Source organism: Amblyraja radiata, chromosome 5 (genome assembly GCF_010909765.2).
Source record: "Amblyraja radiata isolate CabotCenter1 chromosome 5, sAmbRad1.1.pri, whole genome shotgun sequence".
Taxonomy (NCBI): Eukaryota; Metazoa; Chordata; class Chondrichthyes; order Rajiformes; family Rajidae; genus Amblyraja; species Amblyraja radiata.
Window position 1 is genome coordinate 43,381,805 of NC_045960.1, and position 14,183 is coordinate 43,395,987.

Sequence of the window (14,183 nt, forward strand, 5' to 3'; positions counted from 1 at the left end):
AATGAGACATAATGTCCTGTGGAGATGCTAAACTGAAGCCCCATCTCCTCTCCTTTGTTTCCATCTTGAATATGGACAGGAAGTTTTGTGTTGCACCTTTGCCAATATTTACTGCTCTATCAACTACAATATGAATGAGTAGAGAAATGTTTCAGTAACCTGGCATGCTTGGGACTTTGGTGGTGCCACATTAGCAACATTTATGGACTATTGGATATTATTTCTATTCAACTCACATTACACTTTCAATTTACATTGATGCACAATATTATAATACATTTTCCAGTGAAATTTTCCCGTGAAATGTAATTGGAGTGTGGGAACCAGGGACTCTGAGCGGGAACGGAGTATAGTACAGTAACTGGGGCCCTGGAGAGTGGACGGGCAGCAGAGCAACATCATATGTTGAGTCGGATGCAGAGGGTTTTAGATAGGTACATGGAAGTGCAAGGAATAGACAGGATATGGAACATGTACTTTGATATTGATTTGTATCATGTTTACCGAGGTACAGTGAAAAGCTTTTGTTGTGTTCTAACCAGTCAGCAGAAAGAAAATACATGATTACAATCGAGCCATCCTCAATGTACAGATACATGTTAAAAGGAATAACATGAATAACGTTTAGTGCAAGATACAGTAGAGTCTGGTCAATTTATTCTATGTTCATTATGATTGCCGAATGATCAGATGGTGGATTATTAATTTTTCTGAACCAGGTAACATTTACAAGAATTTGCTGTGTGGGGTTCATTTTTTATGTTCCAACATTAACCGCAAAGCAAAAGCAGTTCACTAAGTTGTAAACTCTTTGGATGGCCTAAGGTCATAATAAGAGTCTCGTGATTTATCCTATTTCATATCGTCTTGCATCCTTAAGAACATTGCTTGACCCTTAGTTTTCTGCAACAAACTTCTGTCATTTGGTCCAAACTCTCCTTTGACTGAAACCTTTCATACGTTGGGAGCTGCTTACTCAGTTTCCAGTCCATGATAGTTGTAGTTTCTGCATCACTGTCTCTCACAATGAAGATGAGCAGTGGAAACTCAGCAGTAATTTCATACTAAATTGTTCATTCTTAATTACCTGCTGAAGGGGCAAGTGGAATGGGCACACATGCCAGGATTTTCTTTCAAAACCATAGTTGTGGAAGTAACTGTCATAATTAAAGGAGCTCTAAAGGAAGTGTGACACAAAGTGCAGAAGCAATTCAGCAGAAAGGCAGCATCCTTGGAGAGATAGGGTAGGTGATGTTTCAGGTCGGGATGCTTCTACAGACTGAAAGTGGGGGGTGGGGAGGGGAGGGGGGTGGGGTGAAGAGCTGGAGGCAAGAAAAGACAACGACCAATCAGGGCCAGCCACAAATGACCTCAGGGGGGTGATGCCTGCATTTGTGGCCGGCCCTGATTCATCCAGGTCTTTTCTCAACCCTCCCCCTTCTACTTTCAGTCTGAAGAAGGGTCCCAACCTGAAACGACACCTCGCCCATTTCTCCTGAGATGCCACCTGACCTGCTGAGTTACTCCAGCACCTTGTTTCTATCTTTGGTATGAACCAGCATCTGCAGTTCCTTCTTCCTAAAGAAAGTGTTTTTACTTCATTATCAACAGGATGTGAACATGTTTAATGCAGTAAATCTGAACCAGGAGGAAGTACTCTTCCATTCAACCACATTTACAGAAATCACCATGAGCTGGGGTGTGAGATTGTAAACTTCACGTGGTCCACCCTGTTTCAACGAATGCAATCAACCTGGCATGCGTGGCATGCATGCATCATGAGCTTCAAAGTCTTAACATCCACATAATAGTTTAAATAACAAGCTAAGTGGGGAATGGAAAATGAGTACTCCCTCACTCCCGCAGTGAAAACAATGAACCTTTGCCACAAATTTATTTTACTTACAAAATAAATTATACTTACTTTCTTCACAGAGGTTCAACTTTGAAAGGTTTCTTCCAACAAATTCATCAAGTGATTCTTCAAACATTGACCCGTTCTCCTGGAACTCATTTGCGATCAGAGGCAGATCTTTGTTCTCCATTTATACTGAACAGTGGACTTTACCTAAGAAATGCAGAGATCAGTTATTCTGTTGTACAAATAAATATTTTGGTTTTAGAAACCGTACTAAGTCTTGTTCATGCTGAGGCAGCATTGTATTAAAATAACTTTGGAATTTTGTCCAAAAGTGATGAAGAGAATGCTGAGATTGTAACCATTAATGAAAGAAAATAAAGAAGAGAAATGTATAAAGCATTTTCTCCAAATAGCATTCTCAATAGCACAATACAATTGTCTAAATTTTGGAGATTTTCACAGTATAAACTTCCAGGAATGAAAAACTCTATCCAATTATAGGTATTTCTACATGTGATCCAATGTGAGCCTGAGCTATAGGGAGCGGTTGGGCAAGCTAGAACTTTATTCCTTGAAGCGCAGGAGGCTGACGGGTGAATGTGTAGAGATGTATATAATCATAAGGAGCACAGATAGCATGAATGCAGTGTCTTTTTCCCAGTGGAGGAATCAAGAACCAGACTGCATAGTTTTAAAGTGAGTCATCGAGCCATACAGCATGGAAACAGGCCCGTCTGTCCAACTTGCCATGCCACTCGTCTCACCTGCCCACGTTTGGCCTATATCTCTCTAAACATTTTTGGCTCTGTACCTGTCCAAATATCTTTTAAATGTTGTTATCGTATCTGCCGTGAGAGGGAAAAGATGTAATAGGAACCTGGGGGTGGGTGGGGGGGAAGGGAATCCAGGGGGGTTGGGGGTAACGTTATGGGGAGAAGATATGGGGGGGAAATGGATTGGTTGTTTCACATAGAGGGTGGTAGCCAGAAGATGTAGTTGAAGCATGGACGAGATATTTGATAAGGAACATGGAGAGGGAAAGCTAAGAGGGATATGGGCCAAATGAGGGCAAAGGGTAAATGGGGTATCTTGGTCGGCATGGACGAGTTGGACCGAAGGACTTGTTGCCCTGCTATATGGCTTGGTGACTCGAATATTTCAATATCGCATTTATTTGAAGAATTTATAAATAAATCAAGGCATGCAGCTGCTTGCTTAGGAATTCAACTTTAACAATCTAACTTTTTTTTTGGAGATCAGTTCTTTTGTACTCTTTTTCTCACATTATATTTCTTAGCTGAAAAGTTAGTCCCAGTGCACCATTGGGTCAAATTCCATCCAAATGCTATTGCTCAGCATGAGTGAAAACAGCATATAAACTATCCAACTTTTTACATTTCTCAAGTACACCACTGTCATTTTTACTGAGAATTTCCAGAACTTTGTTTTTGTTGCAAGGTCATGTTGTTTATAGCCATTGCAAGAAAATAACTTCATAAAGTGTAAACCCATTAGCTAATCAAATAAAGAAACAGTGTTAGAATTACTAATGTGGAGCATGTAAAGTATTTTAACTGAAAACATTTTGGGCCATTTTCCAACATAAGTATACATGTATGTGAAGGTGTTATTTGGCCACTTTACATACTCATATAAAAACACAATCTGGCGGTTAGAATGCAGATGAGTTGTAAAATTATACAGTGGGAGAGGTTCCTCATCAGTCACTGCTGCAATGAACATCTGTTTTACGTCAGTCTTTAGCCTAGCGTCGACTAGTGCCTGGCTGAATGGAATAGCTCATAGCGAATATTTGTCTAATTAACAATGATGCCCCTTCAACTGACTTTCAGAATATCGTTATTCATTACATACACTGAAACTGTTTCATGTAAGTCAAGTAAAAGGGAAATGCGGCAATAGAATTCCCCTTCAGAGAGTACAGAGAAATATTTACTCCAGCTATACAGGAATGTAGTCATCTTCCAAACAGTCACATGCATCTCCATTCTCCTAGTGAACTACAGCAATAACATTACCCCCCCACCCCCCACCCCATTTTTGATGACAACTTATAGCTGCCAATTGGCCTTTGCAGTCAAAAGACTTGGATAGGTGATCTTTGGTAATGAAATTATTTCCTTGCCAGCTTCCTCACAGAAGCCAACTGAAGATGGCGCCTGCCTGCGGCGACTTTTGCGAAGCACCAGAACATAAAAGGTTCACCTATAACTTCCAACAACTCACCCGCATGAGGGAAACGGCAGAAATCAGTGCTGTTTCGGACAAGCTGCTTGGGCATCTGATGGCTCTTGCGATTTCGCGATCTCCCGTAGCTGCGGGAGCCCCGGACTTTAAACTTTCTCACGCTCGCTGTAAAACTCCCGACCCGATGGTGGAACGCAGGTATGGTACCTGGAAACTCCGGGATGACCTCCAGAGTCGACGAGCTGAATCTTCCAGGAACAACGGAGCTGGAGCTGCCGACTTTGAAGGTACTCCCGTTCGTTACGGAGCTGGCGCTGCCGTCTGTGAAGGAATTCACGTTCCTGCGCTGGTTCGCAGAAACAGCAGGTACAGTAAGCACAGTACCTGGAAACAAAGGGAAAGCCTCCATTGTGCCAGGGAAACGTGGCTGACGGGCAGGACTTCAGGTCAGACTGAAGCGCAGGGGACTTTGGCCCCCTCTCCCTACTACCCTACTGGCTAATGTATAGTCCCTTGAAAATAAAGTGGAGGACTTAAGGGCAAGGCTGCTTTATCAAAGGGAGCTGAGGGAATGCTCTGTGTTTTGTTTCACAGAGACATGGCTCACCCCCAGCTCCCCAGACTCAGCGGTCCAGCCTGAAGGGTTCTCCATCCACCGTATGGACCGTACACTGGCATATGGGAAAGGGAGAGGAGGGGGTGTCTGCCTCATGGTCAACCCTGCGTGGTGCTCAGACGTGGCAGTCCTGTCCAACTCCTGCTCTCCACACCTCGAACATCTGGTGGTGAAGTGCCGTCCCTTCTACCTACCAAGGGAATTCACCTCCATCATCCTGACCACGGTCTACATCCCACCCCAGGCAGACGTCCGTCTGGCACTGGAGGAGCTGCACGCCGTGGTCAACAAACACCAGACGTCTTACCCCGAGGCATTTACCACCATTGCTGGGGACTTCAATAAGGCAAACCACAAGAAATCACTCCCTAACTTCCACTGCTACACCACCATCAAGAATGCCTATCGCTCTATCCCTTGCACTCACTTCGGTAAGTCCGACCATTCCGCAGTGCTGCTTCTTCCTGCCTACAGGCAGCAATTAAAGAGCGCACCCCCAGAGGTGAGGACAGTACAGAGCTGGTCGAGGGGGGGGGGGGGGGTTTAGGGGGGAGGGGGGGGGGGGGGGCAGAGGAACAACTCCAGGACTGTTTGGAGTCTGTAGACTGGGCAATGTTCAAGGACTCAGCAACGGACTTGAACGAATACGCCACAGTCGTTACAGACTTCATAAAGAAATGTGTGGAGGACCAAGTACCTACAAAAACCTTCCGAGTGTTTCCCAATCAGAAACCTTGGATGAACTATGAGATCCGCACTCTTCTGAAGACCAGACACCGGGCATTCATGTCTGATGATACAGTGGTCTACAAGAAGTCCAGATACGACCATGGTAAGGCCATCAAAAAGGCCAAAAGGGACTTCTGCTCCAAACTGGAGGATGAGACAGATGTTCGGCAGCTGTGGCGGGGCCTGAATGCAATCACCTCCAACAAGGCGAAATCAGGAGGCAGCTCAAATGTCGGCGAAACATCACTCCCTGACGAGCTCAATGCGTTTTACGCACGCTTTGATAGGGAGAATACTGATGTGCTTTCCCGAGCCCCCATTCGCTGTGATGGTATTTCGCAGTCACAGAGGCCGACGTCAGGAAATCCTTCAGGGGTGAACCCTCAAAAAGCTCCTGGACCTGATGGTATACCCGGTCGTGTTCTAAAAACCTGTGCGGACCAACTGGCTGGAGTTTTTGCGGACATTTTCAACCTCTCACTTCTGAGGTCTGAGGTTCCCACCTGCTTTAAAAGGGCATCAATTACACCAGTGCCCAAGAAGAGTAAGGCGACATGCCTCAATGACTATCGACCAGTGGCACTAACACCTGTGGTGATGAAGTGCTTTGAGAGGTTGATCATGGTGCAAATCAACTCCTACCTCGACAAAAACCTGGACCCACTGCAGTTCGCATACTGCCACAACAGATCAACGGTAGATGCGATCTCGCTGGCCCTCCACACTGCTCTGGACCACTTGGACAACAAAAACTCATATGTCAGGCTGTTATTCATTGATTACAGCTCGGCATTTAATACAATCATCTCCTCCAAGCTGGTTACCAAACTCGCAGAACTGGGTCTCTGCGCATCCCTCTGCAATTGGATCCTCGACTTCCTCATTCACAGACCACAGTCTGTTCGTATTGGTGGAAATGTGTCAGCCTCAATAACAATCAGCACGGGAGCACCTCAAGGCTGCGTGCTCAGCCCCCTGTTGTACTCACTCTATACTCATGACTGCATAGCTGGTCAAAGTGCGAACTCCATCATCAAGTTCGCTGACGACACCACTGTTGTGGGACGTATCACTGATGGGGACGAGTCAGAGTATAGAAGAGAGATCGAGCGACTGTCCATATGGTGTCAGCACAATAACCTGGCCCTGAACACCAGCAAAACCAAGGAACTGATTGTGGACTTTGGAAGGAGTAGGATGGGGACCCACAGTCCCGTTTATATCAATGTTGATATATCGTTTATATCGATGGTTGAAAGGGTCAAGAGCTTCAAATTCCTGGGCGTGCACATCTCTGAAGATCTTTCCTGGTCCAAGAACTCTGATGCAATTATTAAGAAAGCACATCAGCGCCTCTACTTCCTGAGAAGATTACGGAGAGTTGGTTTGTAAAGGAGGACTCTCTCTAACTTCTACGGGTGCACAGTAGAGAGCATGCTGACCGGTTGCATCGTGGCTTGGTTCGGCAACTTAAGCGCCCTGGAGCGGAAAAGACTACAAAAAGTAGTAAACACTGCCCAGTCCATCATCGGCTCTGACCTCCCTTCCATCGAGGGGATCTATCGCAGTCGCTGCCTCAAAAAGGCTGGCAGTATCATCAAGGACCCACATCATCCTGGCCACACACTCATCTCCCCGCTACCTTCAGGTAGAAGTTACAGGAGCCTGAAGCCTGCAACGACCAGGTTCAGGAATAGCTACTTCCCCACAGCCATCAGGCTATTAATCTTGGCTTGGACAAAACTCGGAACATTAATAGCCCATTATCTGTTTATTTGCACTTTATCAGTTTATTTATTCATGTGTGTATATATTTATATAATGGTATATGGACACACTGATCTGTTCTGTAGTCATGCCTACTATGTTCTGTTGTGCTGAAGCAAAGCAAGAATGTCATTGTCCTATCAGGAACACATGACAATAAACTCTCTTGAATCTTGAATCTTGAATCTAGTTGGTACGATTAGATTTTTTTTTTGCATTTTCCGCACAACACATTGAAAGAAGCACATCTGTGATCCCTAATGATTTGAAGATGTTGTGTGTTTAAAGGCAGGATTATGATCAGATTTTGGGCACAGGTTCAAAAATACCACAGCCTCTAGAGCCACTATTCCTCCTCCCCGCACCTCCCCCCCCTCATCTCCCCACCAAATGTACTCTCAAGTGCAAATCAACCAGGATCATTATTACACACTTACCCTAACAGGCATTTGCAAGTTTGAGTTAAATGTAGTATCATGAAAGAAAATCACGGTGAATTAATCGCGCTGATGCAAGAGAACAGCATTCCTTGAAAAATATCTGTTTATTCAATAGTTTTTATTTTATATCATGCTAAGAGTTGATGCTTGAGAACTTCCATGTCGAATCTCAGCCAGTACCAATTACCTCCATTTGTCCAATAATGAGGTTAAAAAAATCTCAAGAGACCTCTTAGCATTTTCGTTCAAAATTTGATGCCAAACTAAATAAAGAGATATTCTAAATGGGGAGAGAATCCTGAAATCGGAGGTGCAAAGGGACTTGGGAGTGCTTGTGCAGGATTTCAAAAAGGTTACGATACGATATGATATGGTACAATAGAACTTTATCCCTTGAGAGAAATTGATCAAGTCTGCAAGTCGAATCGGTAGTAAATAAGGCAAATGCAATGCTAGCATTTATTTCAAGAGGGCTAGAATACAAAAAACAGGGATGTAATGCTGAGGCCCATTTAGGCGCTGGTCAGGCCGCATTTGAAGAAATGTGAGCAATTTTGGGCACCATATCTGAGGAAGATTGGTGCTGGCCCCGGAGAGGATCCAGTGGAGGTTTACAAGAATGATCCCAGAAATGAGTGGGTTAAAACATGTTTGGTCAAACAGACTTAAAGCGGGGTGGGGTGTGCAGATTAAATAAGAGAAATCCTAAACTGAAGTCCTAATTTGAGGAATGGCATTCTTGCTATTAAGGGAGTGCAATGTAGGTTCACGAGGTTAATTCCCGGGATGGCAAGACTGTCATATGATGAAAGAATGGAACAACTGGGCTTGTATTCATTGGAAATTAGAAGTATGAGAGGGGATCTTATAAAAACATATAAAATTATTATGGAATTGGACACGCTAGATGCAGGAAACATGTTCCTGATGCTGGGGGAATCCAGAACCAGGGGCCACAGTTTAAGAATAAGGGGTAGGCCATTTAGAATTGAGATGAGGAAAAACTTTTTCACCCAGAGAATTGTGAATTTGTGGAATTTGTGGAAGGCAGTGGAGGCCGATTCACTGGATGCATTCAAAACAAAGTTAGATAGAACTCTTAGGGCTAGTGGAATCAAGGGATATGGGGAGAAGGCAGGAACGGGGTACTGATTGTGGATGATCAGCCATGATCACATTGAATGGCGGTGCTGGCTCAAAGGGCCAAATGGCCTACTGTCTATGGATCTATGTATCTATGTCTTAAACAACTGAAGGTATGGCCTTCAATGAGAGAGCAATTAGATTCAGTGGTTAAATATAAAGCAAGAGGTGGAGGAGTATAGAGATCTACTGATCTTCTGATTGCTATCTACTACAGAGAAAGTATTTGAGAGGAAACAGAGAAACTGGGGTGTATTTCTGAATCAATTAAACCTTTCTGGCATTGCCGCATCTATTGCTCCTCCCATCCCTTCTATTATTCCACATTCACATACACCATTTGATTTAAGACCAAAAAATCAGAGGACACAAGAACAGAATTAGGCCATTCAGCCCATAGAGTCTGCTCCACCATTCGATCATGACTGATCCATTTTGCCCTCACAACTGCATTCTATTACCTTCTCTCCATAATCTTTGATGGTCTTACTAATCACGAACATATCAATCACTTTTTTTTTTTTAAACAGTGATTTGTCCTCCACAGCCATCTCTACCAATGAATTCCACCGATTCACTATCCTAAGAAATTCCTCCTAATCTCCAATCTAAAGGTACATGCTTTCCTCGAATGTTTCCAACTATCGCCTTTATTTGTCTTGTACCAACTAGCTATTATTTGATTATACGAAGCCCTAACACAATCATGAGCCTTGCTTTGTACTGTTGTCCGCACTTTTACTGGCTTTATATTAGCTTAAATATTCGTTACCAATAATGATTTCCAGGTTTAACATAAGGCTATTCACTTAAAACGTTAATTCCACTTTTCCCACTCCATTTAGGCTGCCTGAATGCTGATAGTTTCCAACATTCTCTTTTTTAAACTTTTTTTTCCTTCATTTTTTTCTAGCCTAGGTAAAAATGCAACAAATTGCACCATCTAATTGAAATGAGCTGCCTCAGCACTAACTTTGGATTACGCTTTAAACTAAGAATTCCCCTGGGGTCACTCATTGCTTCTCCGATGTTTGTGAAGATTATGAAGTTGGTCAATACTGCACTCAAACAGTCAATATGCCGTTTTCAGATGTGTTTCATATTTTGTTCAAACAATCAGCATAGAAAACTTCCCAGCCATGTTTTAAATATTTGCTCAGGTTGAACAAATCAGTGACAGCTCATGTGGTGCATTCACCCAGTACACTGATTCCATCATGCAGAGAACAACATTTACACTATCGGGAGGACATAGTCATCCAAAACTTGATACAAGCATAACTTCCCAGCTGGAAAAGACAAAATCCCTGAAGGACCCCTTCAAAGCAATCCGTGCTGTCCTTGAATGCAGATACTTACAATACTTTTTGTTCATAATAGCTATATTTTTCAATAGCAAGAAGCTGCTTTTCATGCCCTCCATCAACATACTTATAAATCAATAATCACAGTTCAGTTATTGATTTCCTACCATATTCTTCATATTAAAACAGCCCATCAGTGATTATAAAGTTGGAATGACTTACCTTTGTGTTAAAGAATCCTTGTTTTTTCCTTGCAGTGATAGTTAAACCAATGTTGCGTCATTTAAACTGAAGTACAGTAAATGCAAAAGTCATTTAGCTGATTCACATTATTCTATCTTTGAACATTTTTTTTCTGTTCCACAAGGTGACTTGGACCTGGTCTGTTATGAAACACAATGCATGATACTACTATAACACTGTACCAGTGCTGTCACACTAGAGTGGTTCTGTTCTTAATCCAAAAAAAACTCTTCCTGGAAATTGTGAAATACTGGGAGGTGGAAAAGATTTAAGGGAGGAGACAGAGTCTGCATCAGGCATGTGTTCCAAGTGTTTTGCAACTCAAGATATTATTACTACAAATGTTAAAACATCATCATTTCTGACTGGGAAGTGTACTGGTGTTCCCTGCTGATGCTGTTTGTCATGGATGTCTGATAATCTTATTAAGTAACAATTAAAATAATACTTAATTCAGGTATGCACAATACAAAATACTGCTGCATTTCCCTGTTTCTGGAATGTTGGGGCCAACTAGTATTGCTGGCAAAAAGCAGAATATGATATTAATACAGGCTGTAACGCTAACCGCGCTGCTTATTATCTGCCTATAAAAGTAATTTAACATGCTGCTGCTTTCCCTATGTTTTGGGTTGTTAGGAATTACTTTTGTGGTATAGTCATCCCATGTAGTTAGAGTAACCTTCCTTGTATTTCTCCACAAATTGTGTATTTTCCTTCTGTAACCCGAGACTCATTGCTTTTGCCATCTGTCATTAAACATCCACCATCTGCTTAATTTCTTATTTTTCTTTCTTAAGGGCCTGTCCCACTTTCCCGAGTTATTCACGAATTCTCCAGAGTTATTCACAAATTTCCCCGTGTTTTCAAACTCGCAGAATGTTTGTAACGAGTCCGTAGGAGGCCATAGGAATCCGTGGATATATCGTAGAGGCTCGTTACGCCAGCCGTAGGTACTCGGGGCTTTTTTTTACTAGTGGACATTTTTCATCAAGCTGAAAAAACGTCCCAACTTACCTGATGCCCCGAGTACCTAAGGCTGGCATAACGAGCCGCTACGATATATCCATGGACTCCTACTGCCTCCTATGGACTCGTTACGAACATTCTGCGAGTTTGAAAACTCTGGTGAATTTGTGAATAACTTGGGAAAGTGGGACAGGCCCTTTAGCACTTTGCAGTCATGAATTATGCATTAGATTTCTAACAATATGAAGGCAGCAAGCAATCTTAAAGCACATTATTACTCTTAAGATTGAAATAAATAAACATGGCTGGAGTCAAAGAGCTATACAGCATGGAAACAGTCCCTTCAGCCCAACTTGTCCAAGCTGACCAAGTTGGCAGGAGGGCTAGTCCCATTTGGCCCTTAGGTCTCTAAACCTTTCTTATCCATATATCTGGACAATTCCATTTTACATGCTCTGTGGACAAAGCCAGTGCTGAGTTATGGTAATCGTTTTTTGATGGCAGTGTTCAGGTGATTGGGGTGACATATGCAAGGAGGTAGCAATATCAACAACACATTCAATAAAAAAGCTCAATAGACTGTTACTCTCATTTTGCGCCTCTTAGGAATGTCACCATGGAGTTTCTGGAACTTAAACTCCAAGTTTAGTCCAAGATAGCTCGGAATCACTTGAGACCAAGCGCACAGAAAAGCACAGGACGGAATTCAAAAGTGCCGGCTATCGTCTTTTGAAGCAGATTAGTGGACATATGGAGGAGGTGATCTACAATGGAAACAAGTTGTGCTCTAATAGCAAATTGGCTTTTATGTCAGTCTGATGTCACACAAGTCACAACATTTCATTGCAGTTTGAACATTGATGAATTACACCACTGATGTGGACACATCAGGAATAGTTGCAGGTACAGATAATTGGCATCACCGACCCCTAAACTTTTAAACTTGGCAATCACTCTGTCTTCTTTGTCATTAATGATGTATTACAAATAATTTGCTGAACATTAAGGACCTTGTGAAGTATGTGCCACATCTCAGTCATGGCCACTCTAGGGAAGGATGCACCTCATCATTTGCCTCCCATAATGGTTTCAATTTTACAAGATGCATTTTTACTGCTGCATTAGCTTGTCTCCAATAATTTCTGTGCACAGGTCATCCAGATCATCCTGTCCTCCTCTGTTCTCTTGTCCTCCTGGGATTAATCCATTCATGGTTGTTATAACTATAATCCCTGTTTAAAAATACCTATTTACCATTAAAGTACTGATGCACTGATACTTTAAATACTGTTTGTTAAGACCACTCATTCTAATACCAGTAGTTTAAATTAAATTACTTTACTGTGCATCAGGGAAATACTATACATTTCTCATTTAATGCAGAAACAGCAATAAACACGTTGTTTTATTTTCTTGGTTAAAATTTATTTGGAAACATACATTTCAAAGAGTACTTGGCCTGAACATGCAGAAATAGGCTGTTAATCCTTTCTCCCTAATTCCATCACTTTTGGATTCCAAACTGCATTTTCTGGTTAAACTAATGAAGTCGGGAATGTGAAACCATTTATGATAATCCTGAGAACTACAAAGAGCAGCAGGTACTGCCTACACACATACACCAGTAAACATTTTCTAAATTCATTCCAGTGCAAGAGAGGATTTTCACATAACTTTTATAACTGAGTTAATCCATCCCAAGCGCATTCCAATATAATGGTGCTAGTATAAATGTAATTTAATTGAATCAGTGTGTGTGTGTGGTTAGGGAGAAAGGCAGCTTAGAGTAATTGAGCTACAGCTGGGTAATGTACTGAAAAAGAAATGCAAGCCAAGCCTCACACAAATTGACTTCATTTAACTCCTTTGTTACCCTAATGCATTTTGTTTACATTTCATTTTGAGCACAACATATCCATACTTGTTTCACTACTGCCATTGAAGGGTCTTACCTCTGTTGCAATACTGTGTCCCAGAGATTCCTTCAGCACAGCCGTTCTTGAATCAGTAACTGCACTCAAACACCAGATTTTGTGAAATCAAATAATGCAGAAGATGACTGCTGAGATGAGCCCTACCCTGTAGCTGGACACCTCTTTTCAGATAAACCCCTTTCTGGTTAATGCAGTAGTGCTGTTGTCATTGTATCACATTTAATTAAAGGCAGACTTGTTAAGCCACATCTGGAAAATATGATGCTGATCCATTCTATAATATGAATGTTTGCCCTTTGGCCATGGGATGAATGAATTTTACTACATTATTATCTCTTAGGCAGCAGGTGCTTAGATTCCTGGTGTGTCGCAAAAGTAGTATTTTCCAGTGTGGTCTGATTTTAATTCAAATTCAATAATTTGAGCCTTTGTTCCTGGGATGAGTCTGCATACATCCAAGAGAGTCTTGAGGTGACTAATTAGAAAACAACAGCCCTATCCTGGCACCGACGGCTTTTACGTTTCCCCGAAGGGAGAAGATTCTTCAACTTCTGACATGAATGACAAAGCACATCTGAGAGGAAAAAAGGAAGTGACATCTTCACCTTCTTCATCTGGAATGTCAGTGTGAAACCTCAAAGGCAAGATGGGAGGAGGGCAAAATGGCAAAGAAAACAAAAAAAAGACCCTGGTGCATAATAACATGTCTTCTTAGAAGATTTATCCTGGAGGCAAGACAACAGTAAGTGCATGGCAAAAATATAACACCATCTGCACTTATCTTCTCTGTTCATGCTGTGAGCAACCCTGGGGATTAAAACCAATGCACACTATGTGTGTGTGTTAAACCAGGAGAATTTAATATACTGTAGTTAAAAGATGAAAACAGAATATGATGGAAATATTCAGCAAGTCAGGATGAAAAACAGAGTGAACGTTTCAGGTTGAGGACCCTGTGTCAGAACTGGG

The 14,183-nt window shown here is 42.2% G+C and overlaps 1 protein-coding gene across 3 annotated transcripts in view; it reads right to left on the reverse strand.

Moving 5' to 3' along the window:
- The window catches only part of scara5 (scavenger receptor class A member 5), a 101,532-nt gene extending 88,153 nt beyond the window's left edge, over positions 1-13,379 (reverse strand). The window contains exons 1-2 of one of the 3 annotated variants that reach the window (XM_033021103.1): positions 13,233-13,379; positions 1,925-2,068 (exon numbers count right to left, since the gene is read on the reverse strand). In XM_033021103.1, coding sequence (XP_032876994.1) covers positions 1,925-2,045 — 121 coding nt within the window. In that variant the 5' untranslated portion in view covers positions 2,046-2,068; positions 13,233-13,379. Of the gene's footprint in view, positions 1-1,924; positions 2,069-10,290; positions 10,541-13,232 lie in introns of those variants that run through there. The other 2 variants (XM_033021102.1, XM_033021104.1) reach the window with 2 other exon arrangements.
- Positions 13,380-14,183: the final 804 nt, after the last annotated feature.